General features: G+C 33.6%; 1 protein-coding gene and 1 long non-coding RNA gene across 4 annotated transcripts in view; one reads left to right on the top strand and one right to left on the bottom strand.

Moving 5' to 3' along the window:
- The window catches only part of LOC143054551 (UDP-N-acetylglucosamine transporter TMEM241 homolog), a 62,248-nt gene that overhangs the window by 36,107 nt on the left and 4,004 nt on the right, over positions 1 to 22,137 (bottom strand). For both annotated transcript variants that reach the window (XM_076227573.1, XM_076227574.1), the window contains exons 2-3: positions 1,746 to 1,997; positions 776 to 822 (exon numbers count right to left, since the gene is read on the bottom strand). In XM_076227573.1, coding sequence (XP_076083688.1) covers positions 776 to 822; positions 1,746 to 1,829 — 131 coding nt within the window. In that variant the 5' untranslated portion in view covers positions 1,830 to 1,997. The remainder of the gene's footprint in view (positions 1 to 775; positions 823 to 1,745; positions 1,998 to 22,137) is intronic.
- LOC143054552 (uncharacterized) lies at positions 8,208 to 20,256 on the top strand. Of its 2 annotated transcripts, none has more exons than XR_012971728.1 (5): positions 8,208 to 8,284; positions 15,604 to 15,711; positions 16,599 to 17,985; positions 18,658 to 18,724; positions 19,525 to 20,256. It is a non-coding gene; the product is annotated as an uncharacterized LOC143054552 (long non-coding RNA). The 2 variants fall into 2 exon arrangements; XR_012971727.1 differs by lacking the exon at positions 8,208 to 8,284 and adding an exon at positions 13,268 to 13,534.

Raw genomic sequence — 22,137 nt, 5'->3', positions numbered from 1 at the left:
TCATGACCAAACAACACTGATAATTAACTCATGCGCTACACACATTTGTGAATTAATGTGTTGTTCGGTCACTCGTTGAATGTTTTTCTCTATTTGAATTTTTCGATTAGTTATTCTATAATTATTTATACAAAATAAAATTTAAAAAAACATTCAGTAAAATTAACATGACTGGTGATTGAAAACTGCATACATAAAATATTATAAACAGACCTATTAAAAACATATTGATTATTTTGTGTTTGTGTTGATCTGGTTTTTGTTCATTTTTTTGGGGGGTGAGGGGGGGGGGGTGAGGGAGGGTGAGGGGGTTGAGGCTTTTGTTTTTGTTTATTTCTATTTTATCTGTAAAAGATTAATTAAACACACAAAAAATGTACTAGTAAAAGTTTTTAATTCAACTCTGTATACCTATCAAGTATAAAAATGCCAGTTACTTCCCTTTGACCAGTTTTCTCATTTGAATTGTTTTACATTTGTGATTTCAGGGCCTTTTATAGCTGACTATGTGGTATGGGCTTTGCTCATTGTTGAAGGCTGTAGTGTATGGTGACCTATAGCATGTATAGCTGTTAATTTCTGTGTCATTTGGTCTCTTATGGAGAGTTGTCCCATTGGCAATCATACCACATCTTCTTTATATACATATGGATTTATTTCTGTCATATTCTAAGAAATTGTTTAAAAAAGAGCCAGATGCTAATGTATGATGCAGTTATATGTATACTTATAAGACAATTTTTTCTTTTTGTATTACAAAAAGTAATTAACCTACCCTTGGAAGATAGTTGGATATTTGAATTCTAAGATGGAGAGCACATACTGAAAAATAAAAGTTCATGAATTAATGCAAACAAAATTAATTATCATGATTATGGTGAAAGATAAAAGTACAATTATAAACAAATTAAAATAAATAAATAATTTGATAAGACATTGCAAAAAATCAATGAAAGACATTTATTGGTATTACAAAAAATTAACTAGTACTGATACACATCATTTTTAATTACATAGCTGTTTGCAGAAAAACTGGAAGACTCCAATCTTAATTGACTAGGATTGTCAGTTTTCCTACCGAAGGATGGTGGTTTTCTCCAGTCCAGGCACAATAAGAACTGGCTGCATCGAAAAAGCCCAAAGTGGCACTTAAAAGTGGCGTTAAAACAGCAACAATCAATCAACTGGCTGATTGACTGATTGGTTGATTATAACAGTTCATGTATAACGTTTTTTAAGTATCCCACATTTAATATAGTGAATGATATATGTATTATGAAAACAATACATGATATTTTTAGTTAGGGCTTTTGTGCTTGTGAGAGAGCTGTCTACTTATTCTATTGGTCTCTTGTGGACAGTTGTCTCATTGGCAATCATACCACATCTTCTTTTTTATATTTTCTGCAGGGTTTGTTACTCGTGCTGTGTGGATTTAGTAGAATGTGTCCCCGTGCCTGTAGTGTATGCCCTTATATTTTTACAGTTAGGGTTTTTTTGCTTGTGAGAGAGCTGTCTACTTATTCTATTGGTCAAAAATGTTGGTCTCTTGTGGAAAGTTGTCTCATTGGCAATCATACCACATCTTCCTTTTTATATGAGAATTCCATTTGCAGTATTAATGATATTGAAAATTGTGTGTGTATATTGTTATGGAAATCTGGTCGTTGCGCTACAATTCCCTAGAAAATATAATGTAAATAAACTAGACAATAATATGCATAATAATGGTAATCACAACAAACCTTATTTACAAATGTAGTGATTACAAACAAAACTGCATAAAGACGTAGCTGTGAAAATGTCGTCCAACAGGAAGAAGCTGTCATGCTGGGTTCTATCTATTTTGTAGAATTCTGGCCATTATCTTGGGATTCAAGCATAAAGATGTCCTACCAAAGGATTCATTGGTGCAAGTTTTTTATAGAACTATTTTTTCTAAATATAGTATATGTGCCAAACCCTTTATCAGCAGCTATATAGTAGAGCTTTATGATCTGAAATAAAAATTAGAAAATATTTTCAAGAATTATAATTACGTCATAATTTAGATTTTGTTTTAACATAGTTGGTTTTCTGATCAGTCTGTCTTAACTTTCTCATACCAACCGAACCAGGTATCCTATATGATGATGTCCACAGAGGGACCAGTCTAAATTCATGTACCACAGAAGGTATCCTATATGATGTCCACAGAGGGACCAGTCTAAATTCATGTACCACCCTGGGTATCCTATATGATCTCCACATAGGGACCATTCTAAATTCATGTACCACACAAAGTATTCTATATGATGTCCACAGCGGGACCAGTCTAAATTCATGTACCAAACAAGGTATTCTATATGATGTCCACATTATGGACCATTCTAAATTCATGTACCACCCTGGGTATCCTATATGATGTCCACAGAGGGACCAGTCTAAATTCATGTACCACACAAGGTATCCTATATGATGTCCACAGAGGGACCAGTCTAAATTCATGTACCACCCTGGGTATCCTATATGATGTCCACAGAGGGACCAGTCTAAATTCATGTAACACACAAGGTATCCTATATGATGTCCATACAGGGACCAGTCTAAATACATGTACCACATAGGGTATCCTATATGATGTCCACATAGGGACCATTCTAAATTCATGTACAAGCCTTGGTATCCTATTTGATGTCCACAGAGGGATCATTTTAAATTCGAAAACCACCTGGTGTATCCTATATGATGTCCACAGAGGGACCAGTTTAAATACATGTACCACACAAGGTATCCTATATGATGTCCACAGAGGGACCATTCTAAATTCATGTACCACCCTGGGTATCCTATATGATGTCCACAGAGGGACCATTCTAAATTCATGTACCACCCTGGGTATCCTATATGATGTCCACAGAGGGACCATTCTAAATTCATGTACCACACAAAGTATTCTATATGATGTCCACAGCGGGACCATTCTAAATTCATGTACCACATAGGGTATCTTATATGATGTCCACAGAGGGACCATTCTAAATTCATGTAGCACCCTGGGTTATATCCTATATGATGTCCACATAGGGACCAGTCTAAATTCATGTACCACACAAGGTATCCTATATGATGTCCACATAGGGACCATTCTAAATTCATGTACCACACAAGGTATCCTATATGATGTCCACATAGGGACCAGTCTAAATTCATGTACCACACAAGGTATCCTATATGATGTCCACATAGGGACCAGTCTAAATTCATGTACTACACAAGGTATCCTATATGATGTCCACATAGGGACCAGTCTAACTTCATGTACCACACAAGGTATCCTATATGATGTCCACATAGGGACCATTCTAAATTCATGTACCACACCAGGTATCCTATATGATGTCCACAGAGGGACCAGTCTAAATTCATGTACCACCCTGGGTATCCTATATGATGTCCACAGAGGGACCAGTCTAAATTCATTTACCACACAAGGTATCCTATATGATGTCCACATAGGGACCATTCTAAATTCATGTACCACACAAGGTATCCTATATGATGTCCACATAGGGACCATTCTAAATTCATGTACCACACAAGGTATCCTATATGATGTCCACATAGGGACCAGTCTAAATTCATGTACCACACAAGGTATCCTATATGATGTCCACATAGGGACCAGTCTAAATTCATGTACTACACAAGGTATCCTATATGATGTCCACATAGGGACCAGTCTAACTTCATGTACCACACAAGGTATCCTATATGATGTCCACATAGGGACCATTCTAAATTCATGTACCACACCAGGTATCCTATATGATGTCCACAGAGGGACCAGTCTAAATTCATGTACCACCCTGGGTATCCTATATGATGTCCACAGAGGGACCAGTCTAAATTCATTTACCACACAAGGTATCCTATATGATGTCCACATAGGGACCATTCTAAATTCATGTACCACACCAGGTATCCTATATGATGTCCACAGAGGGACCAGTCTAAATTCATGTACCACACCAGGTATCCTATATGATTTCCACAGAGGGACCAGTCTAAATACATGTACCACACAAGGTATCTTATATGATGTCCACATAGGGACCAGTCTAAATTCATGTACCACCCTGGGTATCCTATATGATTTCCACAGAGGGACCAGTCTAACTTCATGTACCACACAAAGTATCCTATATGATGTCCACATAGGGACCAGTCTAAATTCATGTAGCACCCTGGGTTATATCCTATATGATTTCCACAGAGGGACCAGTCTAACTTCATGTACCACACAAAGTATCCTATATGATGTCCACAGAGGGACCATTCTAAATTCATGTACCACACAAGGTATCTTATATGATTTCCACAGAGGGACCAGTCTAAATTCATGTACCACACAAGGTATCCTATTTGATGTCCACATTGGGACCATTCTAAATTCATGTACCACACAAGGTATCCTATATGATGTCCACACAGGGACCAGTCTAAATTCATGTACCACCCAAGGTATCCTATATGATGTCCACAGAGGGACCAGTCTAAATTCATGTACCATACAAGGTATCCTATATGATGTCCACAGAGGGACCAGTCTAAATTCATGTACCACCCAAGGTATCCTATATGATGTCCACAGAGGGACCATTCTAAATTCATGTACCACACAAAGTATTCTATATGATGTCCACAGCGGGACCATTCTAAATTCATGTACCACCCTACGTATCCTATTTGATGTCCACATTGGGACCATTCTAAATTCATGTACCACACAAGGTATCCTATATGATTTCAACAGAGGGACCAGTCTAAATTCATGTACCACACCAGGTATCCTATATGATGTCCACATAGGGACCATTCTAAATTCATGTACCACACCAGGTATCCTATATGATGTCCACAGAGGGACCAGTCTAAATTCATGTACCACCCTGGGTATCCTATATGATGTCCACAGAGGGACCAGTCTAAATTCATTTACCACACAAGGTATCCTATATGATGTCCACATAGGGACCATTCTAAATTCATGTACCACACCAGGTACCCTATATGATGTCCACAGAGGGACCAGTCTAAATTCATGTACCACACAAGGTATCCTATATGATGTCCACAGAGGGACCAGTCTAAATTCATGTACCACCCGGGGTATCCTATATGATGTCCACAGAGGGACCAGTCTAAATTCATGTACCACACCAGGTATCCTATATGATGTCCACAGAGGGACCAGTCTAAATTCATGTACCACACAAGGTATCCTATATGATTTCCACAGAGGGACCAGTCTAAATTCATGTACCACACAAAGTATCCTATATGATGTCCACATAGGGACCATTCTAAATTCATGTAGCACCCTGGGTTATATCCTATATGATGTCCACAGAGGGACCAGTCTAAATTCATGTACCACACAAGGTATCCTATACGATGTCCACAGAGGGACCAGTCTAAATTCATGTACCACCCTGGGTATCCTATTTGATGTCCACAGAGGGACCAGTCTAAATTCATGTACCACCCGGGGTATCCTATATGATGTCCACAGAGGGACCATTCTAAATTCATGTACCACATAGGGTATCTTACATGATGTCCACAGAGGGACCATTCTAAATTCATGTACCACCCCGTGACCCTGGGTATCCTATTTGATGTTCACAGAGGGACCAGTCTAAATTCATGTACCGAACCAGGTATCCTATACGATGTCCACAGAGGGACCAGTCTAAATACATGTACCACATAGGGTATTATATATGATGTCCACAGAGGGACCAGTCTATATACATGTACCACCCTGGGTATCCTATTTGCTGTCCACAGAGGGACCAGTCTAAATTCATATACCACCCTGGGTATCCTATATGATGTCCATAGAGGGACCAGTCTTAATTCATGTACCACACAAGGTATCCTATATGATGTCAACATAGGGACCATTCTAAATTCATGTACTACCCTGGGTATCCTATTTGATGTCCACAGAGGGACCATTTAAAATTTGAATACCACCCGGGGTATCCTATATGATGTCCACACAGGGACCAGTCTAAATACATGTACCGCATAGGGTATTCTATATGATGTCCACAGAGGGACCAGTCTAAATACATGTACCACATAGGGTATTCTATATGATGTCCACAGAGTGCAGTCTAAAGTTACACTTAAAAACATCACCAGACTCTGTTCCTCTATTTCTTCAAAAGTTTCTGACCAAAACTTGCATAAGGTAAAAATCATCATCTTAGGGCAATATATAAGTTATCTGACAATTTCAGCTATAACCAGAAACCAAATAACATAGAAATTAATAAATTCATTTTGATTAACTTATTTTGTTGATCCTTTTAATTTTTTTTGCTGTTTACAATTTTTCAAAGGATGACAGAAAACAAAGGCAAAGTGTTTGCAAAAGGTAACACTAGCCCTTAGGTCCATTGTTCATTTGTATGTTCAATAAAGTCAGAAACCTCATGTCAGTGATTATTTAATATAGTAGGACATATCTGAACTTTTTGTTATTTCCGCATTGTCTATTCCTTAATTATGTCATGTATGTGTAAAATTATGTCATGTATGTGTGAAGTTATGTCATGTATGTGTGAAGTTATGTCATGTATGTGTGAAGTTATGTCATGTATGTGTGAAGTTATGTCATGTATGTGTGAAATTATGTCATGTATGTGTGAAGTTATTTAGAATTGTTTTCATTAGTCATATCTTTGATAGTACAATGTACTTTTAAACTGTTTAATTATATATATAAATACTGTAAACCAACTTATTTTCGCGAGCGATTTATTTTCGCGACTTTCATGAGTAGAAAAAAAACGTGAAATTTAAATCGTGGCGAATATGTAAAACTTCCATTATTCCTTATTAAACTCCATCAAGTAAATCAGAAAATTGTGAAATTAAATACCCGCGAAATGGTATAGAAAGGGTAAAACGCGAAAAAAGTATCCGCAAAAATAAGTTGGTTTACAGTATTCAGATCTAGAACTTTCTAGGCTTTTGCCAATGTTACAAAGCTTATACAAATAAGGAGAAGTGATATGATTACCAACGAGACAACTTATAATCCCTGAGAGTGCAAATGATGAAAATAAAAGTAATTCAATGTCACTGTATCGCCTTCAACAATGAGATAAATGCATACTGTAGATACATTAAGTCATTAATAAAAGGCCCTGACATGAAAAATATGAAACAAGAACACTAAAGGTTAAATTATAATGATAATTTTAGCCTAAAACAATGTTTCCGCACAGTTAGATGCTCAGTTGATAATAATACATAAAACAATTAAAAATCAAAGATTTAACTTCCTTTAAAATGCAAACTTTCCTAGTAAATTTAATTCATTGAAATTATAATTCTATTGTTGGAATTGATGCTGTTGAACTTCAAAGAAAAGTTTTACTCACACAGATATGAAACCGAGGGGCGTGGTTACGGGGTCATGATTTTATTCGTAAAATCATTAGAAAAACTATTACGCTATGAAAGTCACCAATATTAGGAACTAGTTGTTGCAGTTCACGAAAATCCAACACATTCAAGTTATATGATTTAATTCCATAGGCGGATCCAGGGGGGGGGCCCTGCGGGCCCAGGCCCCCCTTTCGTGGGAAAAATTTGGTTGATTATATATGGAATCATTGAAGCATGACTGGAGCGGGCCCCCCCTTAGGTCAGTTAGCGGGCCCCCACTTAGGAAAAGTTCTGGATCCGCCACTGAATTCCAAGCCAAAGTACTAATATAAACTATACAAAGGATAACGTCAATATAATGTGACTCCTAGTGTATCTAACTGATGTTCTTCTAGTATATTCTGATTTTACAAAGTTTACAATAAGTATTTATACTAAATATCAAAAATATACAATACTCAATTAACATGAAAATACTCAAATTAAAAATGACATTTCATAACTTTAAGCTATAAGTGACAGCATTCACATTAATTAATATAAAAGATAATTATAATTTATAATACTCATAATCTTATTCTTTCATTTTCCTATACAATAATTTTCACACCTTTAGTATGAATTAATGTCTTTCATATTAATTTCTGTAACTCAATAAATAAACAAATCTGTCTCAAACATTTGAAAATCATATGCCACTAATTAAGATTAACACATTATTTGTCTATACATGTAAATATTTAAATTTGTAAAACAATATATTTTCTAAAAGTCCAATTTCTAAATAAATGATAAAATTAAAATTAAGTCTGAATAAGCCTGGTGACAGATAACATGGGTAAGTTGGGACTAAATCAATAGTACTGCTTTTCTTAAAACACAATCCTTCAACAATGAATAAATGGATGAAGAGATCCAAGCTAATTAGGAATTAGATAATTTAGTCAAGGAATTAGATAATTTAGTCAAGGCTGGCTCAACAGTTTCAGACAAGAATTTTGAAAATGCTTCATTCATTTTGTCATTTGTTAATATATCAAGGTCCTTTAAGAAATATAAAATACCCTTTTTTTCATTTGAGCACATAACATATCAGAACCATAATTGACAACAAATGAATAAAAGGAGATATCTCATTATACCTCATTGGGACAGTAAACCAACAACAACCAGGTGCTCTGCAGGGCACAGCTTTATACGACCGCAGAGGTCGATCCCTGAACAGTTGGGGCAGGTATGGACAAAACATTTAAGCGTGATACAGCTCTGAATTTGGATTGTGATCAAATTTTTGACATTATATGGGTTTTTTACACAAAACAAATGTCAAGATTTTACAAATCAATTAAAGATTTCTTCTTCAAACTTATTTAAATCTAAAATTAAATAGTTGACACAGCATAGGTTTCTGACACAGAAAGAATTTGGTCTAATGAACTTAAATTTTTTTTTGCCTTTGAGCAATTCACTATGCTGTTGAATATTAATCCTGTCAAAAAAATGTTTGAAGAAATTTTCTTTTTATTTAATTATGAAATCTGAAATGAGAACAAGTATGGACACAACTTTTAAGTTTGATACAGCTATAAATGTGGATTGTGATTAAATAGTTGAGACAACATAGGTTTATGTCACATTATGAATTTGGTTTAAGAAATGGAAATTAGAATTTAAAGTTTTTAAATTTAATATTAAACTATTATGGTTCAATATCCAAAATGTAAATAGTCATGTCTGGCAAATGTCCAACATACATTTTAGATAAGATAAGGAAAAAAAAGCTTCATCAGCAACATTTTATATTGGCAAATTTCCAATGAAGTTATTTACATAAAGTTATTGGCAAATAAAAATAGAAAATGACATCATAGTCATGTCTGGCAAATGTCCAACATACATTATCTAAAAACATTTTAGATAAGATAAGGAAAAAAAAGCTTCATCAGCAAAATTTTATATTGGCAAATTTCCAATGAAGTTATTTACATAAAGTTATTGGCAAATAAAAATAGAAAATGACATCATAGTCATGTCTGGCAAATTTCCAACATATATTATCAACTACTATTCTATACAAAGAAAGATAACTCCAATTGAAAATTAATTGCTATTGCACATGCAATACTTGATATGGAATCCTGATTTGGACCAACTTGAAAACTGGGCCCATAATCAAAAATCAAAGTACATGTTTAGATAAAGCATATCAAATAAGCTTAATTTTGGACTCTTTGGACCTTAATGAAGACCAATTTTAAAACGGGACCAAAAATTAAGAATCTACATACATAGTTAGATTCGGCACATCAAAGAACCTCTATTATTCAATTTTTGATGAAATCACACAAAGTTCAATTTTGGACCCTTTGGGCCCCTTATTCCTAAACTGTTTGGACCAAAACTCTCAAAATCAAACCCAACCTTCCTTTTATGGTCATAAACCTTGTGTTTAAATTTCATAGATTTCTATTTACTTATACTAAAGTTATAGTGCGAAAACCAAGAAAATGCTTATTTGGGCCCTTTTTGGCCCCTAATTCCTAAAATGTTGGGACCAAAACTCCCAAAATCAATCCCAACCTTCCTTTTGTGGTCATAAACCTTGTGTATAAATTTCATTGATTTCTATTTACTTATACTAAAGTTATTGTGCGAAAACCAAAAATAATGCTTATTTGGGCCCCTTTTTGGCCCCTAATTCATAAACTGTTGTGACCTCAACTCCAAAAATCAATCCCAACCTTCCTTTTGTGGTCATAAACCTTGTGTTTAAATTTCATTGATTTCTATTGACTTAAACTAAAGTTATAGTGCGAAAACCAAGAAAATGCTTATTTGGGCCCTTTTTGGCCCCTAATTCCTAAAATGTTGGGACCAAAACTCCCAAAATCAATCCCAACCTTCCTTTTGTGGTCATAAACCTTGTGTATAAATTTCATTGATTTCTATTTACTTATACTAAAGTTATTGTGCGAAAACCAAGAATAATGCTTATTTGGGCCCTTTTTTGGCCCTTAATTCCTAAACTGTTGGAACCAAAACTCCCAAAATCAATCCCAACCGTCCTTTTGTGGTCATAAACCTTGTGTCAAAATTTCATAGATTTCTATTCACTTAAACTAAAGTTATAGTGCGAAAACCAAGAAAATGCTTATTTGGGCCCTTTTTGGCCCCTAATTCCTAAAATGTTGGGACCAAAACTCCCAAAATCAATCCCAACCTTCCTTTTGTGGTCATAAACCTTGTGTTAAAATTTCATTGATTTCTATTCACTTTTACTCAAGTTAGAGTGCAAAAACTAAAAGTATTCAGACGACGACGACGCAAGACGACGCAAGACGACGCAGGACCACGACGACGTGATAGCAATATACGACCAAAAAATTAAAATTGTTGCGGTCGTATAAAAATGATCAAAAGACAATAATATCTGTGTTGTCATGTTTGAGGCCAATATGACATTTTTCTTTCATAAATCAACCAAATATAATTTGTTATAGTGACAATAACTCTAGTTAAGGATAAAATGCTTCGCCCAGCGGTTGGTGCAGGTTTGGACACAATAATCAAGCTTGATACTGTCTGAATTTGGATTCTGATCAAATATTTGACATAATATAGGTTTCTGACACAAAATAAATGTGGTCAGAGATCTTAAAAATTTGACATGGGTTAAAATATTTGTATTAATTTTCAATTGAAGATTTCTTGCTATTGCACAAAACTGTGATATTGTGCAATACTGTGATATTGTTTAATACTGTGCTATTGCAAAATACAGTGCTATTGCGCAATAATGTGCTATTGCACAATACTGTGCAATGAAGATTTCTTGCTATTGCGCAAAACTGTGCAATTGAACAGTCCGGGGACTTACTTAAATGAGTGATTTTCTAAATCACTGATTTAAGTATCATTCTTTCCATAAAGATTGGAAGTCAGAGTTGTCTTTCTTTCAAATAATAATCACCTATTTAAGTAGTACAAATTAATCACTAGAAGAAGTGATTTAATTTTATTGTAGCTTTAATATAGAATACTAATGATCCAGGGACTAATTATGTTTCTAAAATTATCAGAACCAACATCTGTGTTGTCTAGGATGACCAGGTCATTTCAGGTGATGACCTTGTACTGAATCTAGGATAATGACATTAAAATCACTTGTTTAAGTATCATACCTCCATTTCCTTCCCAAAAATCACTTATTTAAGTATCATTATTTTAATAACCCCCACTTATTTCAACACCCCCCGAACAGTGAAATTTTTATCGTGAACAGTGGAATTTTATTACATAATCTGAAAGATGAAACCTTGAACTTTACAGGAAAAATACTCCCACTGCTGGGAAAAATCTGTCAAGAAAGTATCAGTTCATTATGTAAAGCCATTATTATAGCATTTTTTCAACTAAAATAGAATTTGCAGATAAATAATAGCATCAAAGGCATAAACCTTGCTACATACAATGTAAAAGAAGCAAAAAGTTCATTTTTTTCAATTTAATTAATGAAAAGATATTATTTAACCCTGTGTGTTTAAAATTTTGGTAAAACTACAAAATCACAATTTGTAACAAAACTTCAAATTTGCTACTCAAATAAGTGATTTAAAAATCACTTAGTTCAATAAGTCCCCTGACTGTTGAAAATTTCTTGCTATTGCGCAATACTGTGCCATTGAAGATTTCTTGCTATTGCGCATACTGGGCTGTTGCACAATACTTAGTTCATCTGTTATATATAATAATTTTACACATCCTGTTTGGTGTGTATCTCCTGCCATATCAGTATTTTTTGCTTTTATATAAATCAGAAATAATCAATGTAAAAATGGAAAATTTTAATGAAAAAAACCCAAAAAATTAGGGAAAAAAATCCCCCCCACCCACCTTGAGTAATTACCCCCAAACTCAATCCCAGCCTTCCTTTTGAGGTATGGTACCTTGCAGTTCAATTAACATGATTACAGAGAGATCCATACATTTAACAAAACTCAACCCTAGCCTTCCCTTTGTGATATGGAACCTTGTGGTACAATTTCAGAGAGATTCATACACTTACACACAAGCTATTGTCCGGAAACTACAAAAATCTTGTTTTTGGTCCCTTTTTGGCCCCTCATTCCTAAACTGTTGGTACCATAACACCCAAGATCAATCCCAATCTTCCTTTTGTGGTATTGAACCTTCTGGTAAAATTTCATAGAGATCCATTTACTTTAAAACTAGTATTATTGTCCGGAAACCAAATGTGTCTTTGGACGACGCCGACATCATAGCATTATACGATGCAAAACATTTTTTGTGGTCGTATAAAAAGTTGCTTTTCAAAAATTTTCATTTGTTTACACATGTTACAGGTTTAAGCCAAATGTTTAATTCGGTCATCAATCTATTGACCTTTTATCAGAAAATCAACTAGTGTGCCTTCTAACAAGGCTACTAAGGGAAATAACTTCAACAAAAATCAAGTCAATCAAAAACAATCGTTTTCCACAAAAAAATGCCTTAGTAATTTCTTCTTTTTAAGTTCATCAATTAACGTTTGTGATGAGAAAGTTTAACAATAAATTTAGTTACACATGAAAAGTCTGAAGGAAGACGGTTCTTCATTTTCTATATTTTGTTATTATCTGTACATCAATCTCAATGGGTTTTTTTCCCTCTATAATGGTATGGATGGGGGGTCCTTCAATTCTGTAGTCTTGAATTTTTTATGTCATTTTTCTCTATTCATGCTATTCTTTTTTATTTTGTCCATTATTCTCTATTCTTTATATTCTAGCACCCCTTTATTCTCTATTCTTTATTTTTATGGACTATTTTTCTATATTCTTAATATTTTGCACTGTATTCTACATATTTTACCCATAATCATGATAATTCTCTATTCTGTAAACCCCATCCACACCCTCCTTTATTATCTGTTCATCAATCTAACACTATACTTGGAAACTCAGTTTGTCTGCCTATATATATTGAATGAGTTCAACTTACAAGTGCCATTTTCTACGTGAGAGTTGGAAAGATACTGAAGTGTATTCACTAATAACAAAAGAGTAAATGACTGAAGTTAGATTAGAAGGTAGGTAAAGTGAATATGTTATGAGTAATGATAGCAAATAAATTTTAGAGATACTTTGCTTTCTCTGATTCAAGTAAAATTATGCAATATGACCTCACTTGCTTTGTTTTAATATATATGTAGAAATTTTGTGAATTGAAAACTACATGTTTTTAGGGAACACCCATTTAATTATGAGGAGGGGGGAGAGGGGATTATGTTTTTTTAACTACAAAAATATTCTCAACTTCTCAATAGTTTGATCAGGTATACATTATAGGAAAAAAAGTAATTTTCTGATTAATAGTTTTGCAAATACATTGAATTTTACATGTATAACTATATGTTTGTTTTTCAAAAACAAATCTGTATAAAAAAAAAAATGATTTGATGCTTGCTAAAAAAACATTTTAGAATGAAAAAAATCATGACCAATCCCTCAAAGTTAAATGGTTGCTCCATTAGCATGTTGACTGATTAGGGTGAATGACAATAATTTGAAAAATCAGAACTTGAGTATGAAGCTAAACAACAAGCATTGTGGATTTTGTGTTTTCCAACTGCCCACAGTGGACAGCCCACTGTAGCTATATTTACTTTTTGTTTGTAAAAATATTGATTACAAATGCTTATCTGCTTTTTGCAATTGATTGTACTTGCTAGTCTTTTGATTCACCAAAAGAAATTGCATGCCCACTCATATGGGTGGGCAGAGTGGACAAGCTAGACAGTTTGCCCATGTGGTGCCCACTCCCACTGTTGGTGGGTGGACAAAGGAAACTCCACCTGAACTGTAGTGTACCAATTGGGAAACTAAAAACCATAAGTCGAAGAATGACAAACCATTGGCAATGATTAGCAAAAGAAAAAGACAAAAAGCAAACCACAAAAACTATAGAATAAAAGACAGCTGCTTAACCATCCACAAATCTGTGGCAGCGTACACTGTATGTAGATTCAGTAACTTTACAGAATCCACCATATCAGAACTTGAGTATGAAGCTAAACAACAAGCATTGTGGATTTTGTGTTTTCCAACTGCCCACAGTGGACAGCCCACTCTAGCTATATTTACTTTTTGTTTGTAAAAATATTGATTACAAATGCTTATCTGCTTTTTGCAATTGATTGTACTTGCTAGTCTTTTGATTCACCAAAAGAAATTGCATGCCCACTCATATGGGTGGGCAGAGTGGACAAGCTAGACAGTTTGCCCATGTGGTGCCCACTCCCACTGTTGGCGGGTGGACAAAGCAAACTCCACCTGAACTGTAGTGTACCAATTGGGAAACTAAAAACCATAAGTCGAAGAATGACAAAGACCATTAGCAATGATTAGCAAAAGAAAAAGACAAAAAGCAAACCACAAAAACTATAGAATAAAAGACAGCTGCTTAACCATCCACAAATCTGTGGCAGCGTACACTGTATGTAGATTCAGTAACTTTACAGAATCCACCATATCATTGGTATTTTTGAATTGATCCAACATTGTTGTGCCCTATGATAAATTATATCAGTGATATATTGATATGATGTGGATGCTCAGTCATTTATTTTTGGATGCACACATGTTGTGTCGTTCCAACCATTATTATAAAACTTATAAAAAGACTGAATTCCTAAACTCACGTAATCATGGTAATGTGAACAGCCTTTACTTGGGAGATTAATTTTATAAAAAAAAAACGAGAAAAAAAATATATATATTATCATGATTATGTACAATAAGTTTGAGGTGAATAGCTGAATTTAGTATTGATGTTTTGAGATTGATGATTTGAAAGATTCTACTGACAATGACTGATGTGCGATTTAGAATGTTAAAATGTTATCATTTATTTCATGTTTGAATGGATTAACTATCTATTCAATACATAATTTCTAAAAAGAAATATTTGCCAATAACTGATATATAGTAAACAAATGAAATCAAATTATCTGATGAATAGTTTTCTCATTGGCATCCCATTATTTTTAAATATAATATTTCATGTTACTAAACATTGCTAAATGAACCATCATGACAATAAAATATATTTCAGATGTGTTACTTAATCATGTTAATCAATGTTATCTTCCTGTTTCAGCAACAAGAAATATTTCCTAGTTTATACTTCAGTCAGAGGAAATTTCATCACTACACTTGTACTACTACTTAATGACAAAATTTGGAAAATCCCTGTTGGAAAATCCCTGTAAGTAGAATGCCTTTCATGTCAACCTACATTACTTTTAAGTATCATTATATTTAGGATAAAAATTTCCTCATTTTCAAATCATTCTAAATATATCATTCTATGAAAAAAGTACTACTATACAAAAGTTAATCAAATATCTAATAAGGAAAGGTTGTTTGTAATGATTCTACAATAGATAAACTTCATTAAATCTGTGTTTTTTTAAATAATTGTTGAGTTATTTCCCTTTATACTATACATGTAAAACCGTACACCATTAAATTTTGAAAATTAAAGAGATTGATATTGATAATATTCAAATAATGGTCACCCTGACATGTTGATGATACAACTTAATGTAAGCTGTGCCAGGTCCCATGGATGAAGGTCTGAATGGGCTTTACAGAGAAGAGAAAAATAGACCAAAAGTGTAGATCGAATAAAAGGCATTTCCATTCTCAATTTTATAAAAAAAAAATAAAGAATAGAAAAAGATATAAAATTAAAAAAGAAAAGTGAGAAAAATATTTTAAGGAAATAATGGAGAATAATAGACAAAATAAATAAAGAATACTAGAGAAAATGGTATAAAAAGTAAAAGAAAAAAAACGATGGACCCTAATCCAACACGTCATGCACTTCATTATATTATTATGATATATATGGTAACATGGTTAATAATATTATAATGTATCTTGATCATACCCCAAAATATCCATCAGCTACATCAGATATAATTACTAGGAACTACACAACAAGTAAAAGGCTCCATTAAATAAGTGTATGATAGTCAAAACTGCCATTATATCTCAAGTTTAGCTACAAAATTCCTACTTCTTTTATACAGATAACTGTCTGAATTTCAATCCATAGGTAAAGCAAACAATTTTTTGTTTATTTTAAAGGCAATTATCGCTCACCATTACAAGGATAAAAGACAATCTAGACAATCATACAGTACCATCCAGAAACCATTACAAAGATAAAAGACTATCTAGATAATCGTACAGTACCATCCATGGCAGAAACCTTTGCAAGGACAGACAGAATATCTAGGCAACAGTGAGTACCATCCAGAAACCATTACAAAGATAAAAGACTATCTAGACAACCACACAGTACCTTCCAGAAACCATTACAAGGATAAAAGACTATCTAGACAACCATACAGTACCTTCCAGAAACCATTACTAGGATAAAAAACTCAAGACAATCATACAGTACCATCTAGAAACCTTTGCAAGGATAAAAAGACTCAAGCGATTATACAGTACAATCCAGAAACCTTTGCAAGGATAAAAGACTCAAGCGATTATACAGTACAATCCAGAAACCTTTGCAAGGATAAAAGACTCAATACAATCATACAGTACAATCCAGAAACCTTTGCAAGGATAAAAGACTCAAGACAATCATACAGTACAATCCAGAAACATTTGCAAGGATAAAAGACTCAATACAATCATACAGTACAATCCAGAAACCTTTGCAAGGATAAAAGACTCAAGACAATCATACAGTACAATCCAGAAACATTTGCAAGGATAAAAGACTCAATACAATCATACAGTACAATCCAGAAACCTTTGCAAGGATAAAAGACTCAAGCGATTATACAGTACAATCCAGAAACCTTTGCAAGGATAAAAGACTCAAGCGATTATACAGTACAATCCAGAAACCTGTGCAAGGATAAACGACTCAATACAATCATACAGTACAATCCAGAAACATTTGCAAGGATAAAAGACTCAAGACAATCATACAGTACAATCCAGAAACATTTGCAAGGATAAAAGACTCAAGACAATCATACAGTACAATCCAGAAACATTTGCAAGGATAAACGACTCAAGACAATCATACAGTACAATCCAGAAACCATAACAAGGCTAAAAGACTATCTAGACAATAATACAGCACAATCCAGAAACTTTAACAAGGCTAGAGAGACTATCTACACAATTATACAGTACCATCCAGAAACCATTACAAGGATCAAGAGAATATCTAGGCAACAAAACAGTACTACGGTATCTAGAAAACGTTACCAGGATAGAGAGAATATCTATAGAGTTACCATCCAGAACTCATTCCAAAAATTAAATTTAATGATGTCTCACCAAAAGTCTGAATCCTTGCATTTTTATAAATATTTGTGTCAGAAGATTGGATCGGAGAAAGAAGTAACAGCAAGACGACTGGCATTTATATATAGTGATTTACAGATATCCAACAAATTACATATTAATATAAGCAGCGGAAGTAAGGGAGAAGGACTAGATCTTAAAGGTAGTGATTTAGATATCATGCACATTTTAGCTTTCTCCAAAGTATTTGAATCAAATAAAGATATCAAGGCTGTCAAGGATTACTGTGTAATGACATTAGTCATGAATATTGAGGACACACAGCCATGTTTTACAAATCTACAATTATATTCTAATTATAACACTGTACCAAACGATTTAAAACAAACTCTACTTAAACATAAAGGAATGAATGTATTTTCAAGTGACCTTTACAAATCACTTTTCTTATCATTTTTTAGAACCAATTCAGGTCATCATAATTACTATAAAATTCATGGTCCGTGCATTACAGACACTAACGATGAAGTAGATTCTGCATTCTGCATTAAATGTGATCAGTGGCTATCTATAGCACAACCATGGATCACTAGACCACGTTCAGCATGGCCTTCTCCTGAACTTATTTCCAAAATTACTTCATGCGGTGTCTTATTTGTTCCTATCGGCTACAAGGGATCTATAAATGAGCATCTTCAGTGGCGAATATCATTTTCTATAGCAGAAAAAATATTGATATATTCTTTCAGTCATACTCAGTTACTATGCTATGCTCTGCTTAAAATTTTATTGAAAGAAATAGTAGACAGAAATGAAAATGTCAAAGGTTTATTGTGTTCATATTTTCTGAAGACCCTAATGTTTTGGATTTCAGAAGAAACAGAAACATCAGTTTGGAGACCAGACAATATCATTGCCTGTTTTATGGCCTGTTTACAAAGGTTAATATACTGTATAGAATATTCAACATTATTACATTATTTCATTCCTGACAATAACTTGTTCTATTTAAGGTTTAACAGTAAAAACAGATACACATTAATCAATATCCTTAAGAATTCATATCAAACAGGAGTTCAGATCTTCTCATCATCTCAGACTTTAAATGATTACACAAGATTTCCTAGTGAGATTACTAAATCAGTGTGTGCAACTAATACATTTATCGAAATAATATTAAACCAGGTTTCCATTACAATAGAAACAAGTAGAATAAACAAAACAAATTTCACCACTTTCCTGCACCAAACATATCTTTATAGAAGAGAATTATCTAGATATATCTTAACACTGTTAATAGCAAATGCATATAAAAGAATACCTTCTGTACTACAACATGTAAATAACCCAAACAATAAACAACAATACAGAATCTACAAACTTGAGCTCAGTCAATGGTTGGTTGGTTTAAATTCAGATGCAGTATCTGGGTGGCTTAAATTGGCCTCTTTCTTTTACTGTCATAAACATTATTATATCTCAATTGATATCGTAAATTACACTTTGTCAAAATGTACATATGAATCAATATTGTCAACCATCCCATTGAAACAGATAGAGAAACAGAAGCTTATATCACTGTTGAAGACATATCCAAATCAACATCTGTCATTTGCATCATTTCCAATTTATTCATCAATCCTCCCAATAGAATTAAGAATTGATTTCTTTGAACCTCTGATAACTGTTCACTACAAACCATTTGCATATTTTCTACTATTTCTGTGTCATTTCCATCTAGAAGACACTAAAGCATGTCAATGGCACAATGGTATATATCCGATGATGAGGACAATCTTGGCAAAGGATAACAATTATGAAAATGGCTTATCAGAGAAAAGAGTGTGTATTGTGTGTATGCAAGATTTTAATTTACTTGGGATAGCCTATCAGATGTTTGGTAGTAATAGATCAGCAAGAAACTGGTTCCAAGTTGCAGCAAGCATGGATCCGTATAAATATACAAGTGCAGCATTCAGACTGCAACAAATCAGCTAATGCCAAACTTATGAATAAAACAGAGTTATTTTAACACATGCTGTCATTTAGGAATATTTTTTTTTAAACATGTTAAATAAGAACACATTGTCCATGTTGTCAATGCAGCTTTTTATGGTTTTTAGTAAATTTACCTGTACTAAAATAGCTAAAAATTATGTTAACTAGAATAAAAGTCATCACATAGATATTTCAAAAAGTCTTCCCTGAAATCACAAGAAAAAGAAATAAGTAGCTTAAATTGCATATTTTGTTTAATCCACTGCAGAACCCCTAATTGAAGTACATGAACATATGAACATCATTTGTACATGCCATTGGATATTAATAAATGTATGAATGTTTTAATGAATTTACCATTCAATGTAATTCAACTTTAATCACATTTTTTTAATGTTTTTATATTTATCATTGTTCTAATTTTAATCATTATGTTCATTGCTGTATAGTTTTAGAATTAATAAATCATTTCACTTCCCAACATTTTCACTTTGCCTAAGGGAGCTACCATTTGATATTTATGGGAGGGCTAGGATGAAAAATTTTGTCCTGCATTTTTTTTTAGCTGTAATCTCTGTCCTGCCTTTTTATTTTTCAGTCTGTTCGGTCCTGCCTTTTTTTTTTTAGTTTATCCTGACTTTTTTTTACCTAAATTATCGTCCTGACTTTTTTTTTTGCAAGTGTCTCATCCTGCCTTTTTTTTACACAAAACTCCTGTCCTGCCTATTTTTTTCAAATTTCATCCTAGCCCCCCCATAAAAATCAAATGGTAGCTCCCTAAAACATGTGTAAAACTACTGAAATGTGTGTCATGTGTGTGTTGAAGAGACGTTAAAGCGGAAAATATGTATAGCTAATAGACATTATATTAAAACACTTATTAAGCAGTTAAGTCTTAATCACCTAACTCATTGGACCCTAAGAGAATTCTAAATAAAGGTGTTTTTCAAAAACCGGAATACATACATATGACATATATTCAAAAAGTAAAAAAACAAAAATACAGAACTCCAACATTTGTCCAAGGAAAATTCCAAACAGAAAGTCCTTTTAAGCATGTTTAGGCATTAAAGGCAAAATGAGAAGCCCAAACACAACAAACGAATGGAAAACAACTGTCATATTCCTGACTTCATGGACTTGGTACATGTGGTATAGGCATTTTCTCCCCTGCTGTTTTTATACTTCAACGTAACCCTGCAATATCAATTTTGATGTAAGTTTGTTCTTGTGTCTTTCTAATGTTCTAATGGCATATAATGGTACCTTGGCAATGCAGTTATATCAGCAGCCCTTCCATATGAAAATAAGGACATGTAGTTATAATGATTGGCAATGAGACAACTCTACACCAGAGACAAAATGACATAGAAGGTTAGAAATGATTTTGGAATTGATCTACATATGTACCTAAATTATGTTTTGGTGTCATTATACAATATTACAGAGTAGGGGAATAGCTCTGGTAGCATGGATGGAGGCGAATTCATACGGACACATACAAACACATCAGCTTCCATTTCTACATTTAAATCAGACAAAGATGACGTCACAAACAAAAATACAAATTACTGACAAATTGACAACTAATAGTGTTTGGCGAAAGGTGCTTTATTATAATAATCCATTCAAATATAGTTATACCAAGCATGGTATCAATAAGCATGATAAGCTACAATGAACAAAGTGTCAATATGAAGCACCTGAACCCCAAAGTGGGTAATAATAAAAGTAATTAGAAAAAATTAACAATCTTGACAATATAAAAAGAGAAAGAAAGAAAAAATACATCCACTATACATAATGAAAAGTGGAACATGCTCTTTTGCTTAAAACCACATGGTAATATAAACCTGGATGATGTAACAAGGGGAGGCAAATCTACCACACAGCGTTATCAATTAGGTACAATTAGAGTTGCCTCCCATTGTACGCAAAGGGGAACAACTCTCTCTTACATAATCTTACCATACATACTGGAGGGTCTGGATGGGGGGGGTCTGTTATTCTGTAAACATTTAATTTTCACCTCTTTTTTCTCTAATCTTTAAGAAATTAACTGCTTTTTTCTCTAATCTTCAAAAAATTAACCCCTTTCTTCTCTAATCTTCATTTTTTTTGCCCATTATTCTCTAATCTTCATTTTTTTAAGACATTATTCTTTAATCATTTAACCCCATCCAAACCCTCATACTGATATATAACAACATGTATAAATTATATTTAGAATATTAAAGTATCTGAACATCTAAATTTTGTCTTATTTGCCAGAGCTTAGTCCCAGTGGAACTAACCTTAGTCTGGATGAGCGTGACAGACACGTTCAATCAACACAAAGGCCGGGATAGCCACCTGA

This window comes from Mytilus galloprovincialis, chromosome 12, assembly GCF_965363235.1.
Source record: "Mytilus galloprovincialis chromosome 12, xbMytGall1.hap1.1, whole genome shotgun sequence".
Classification (NCBI taxonomy): domain Eukaryota; kingdom Metazoa; phylum Mollusca; class Bivalvia; order Mytilida; family Mytilidae; genus Mytilus; species Mytilus galloprovincialis.
Note: the sequence above shows the minus strand (reverse complement) of the source record. Positions and strands in the feature narration are given on the sequence as shown.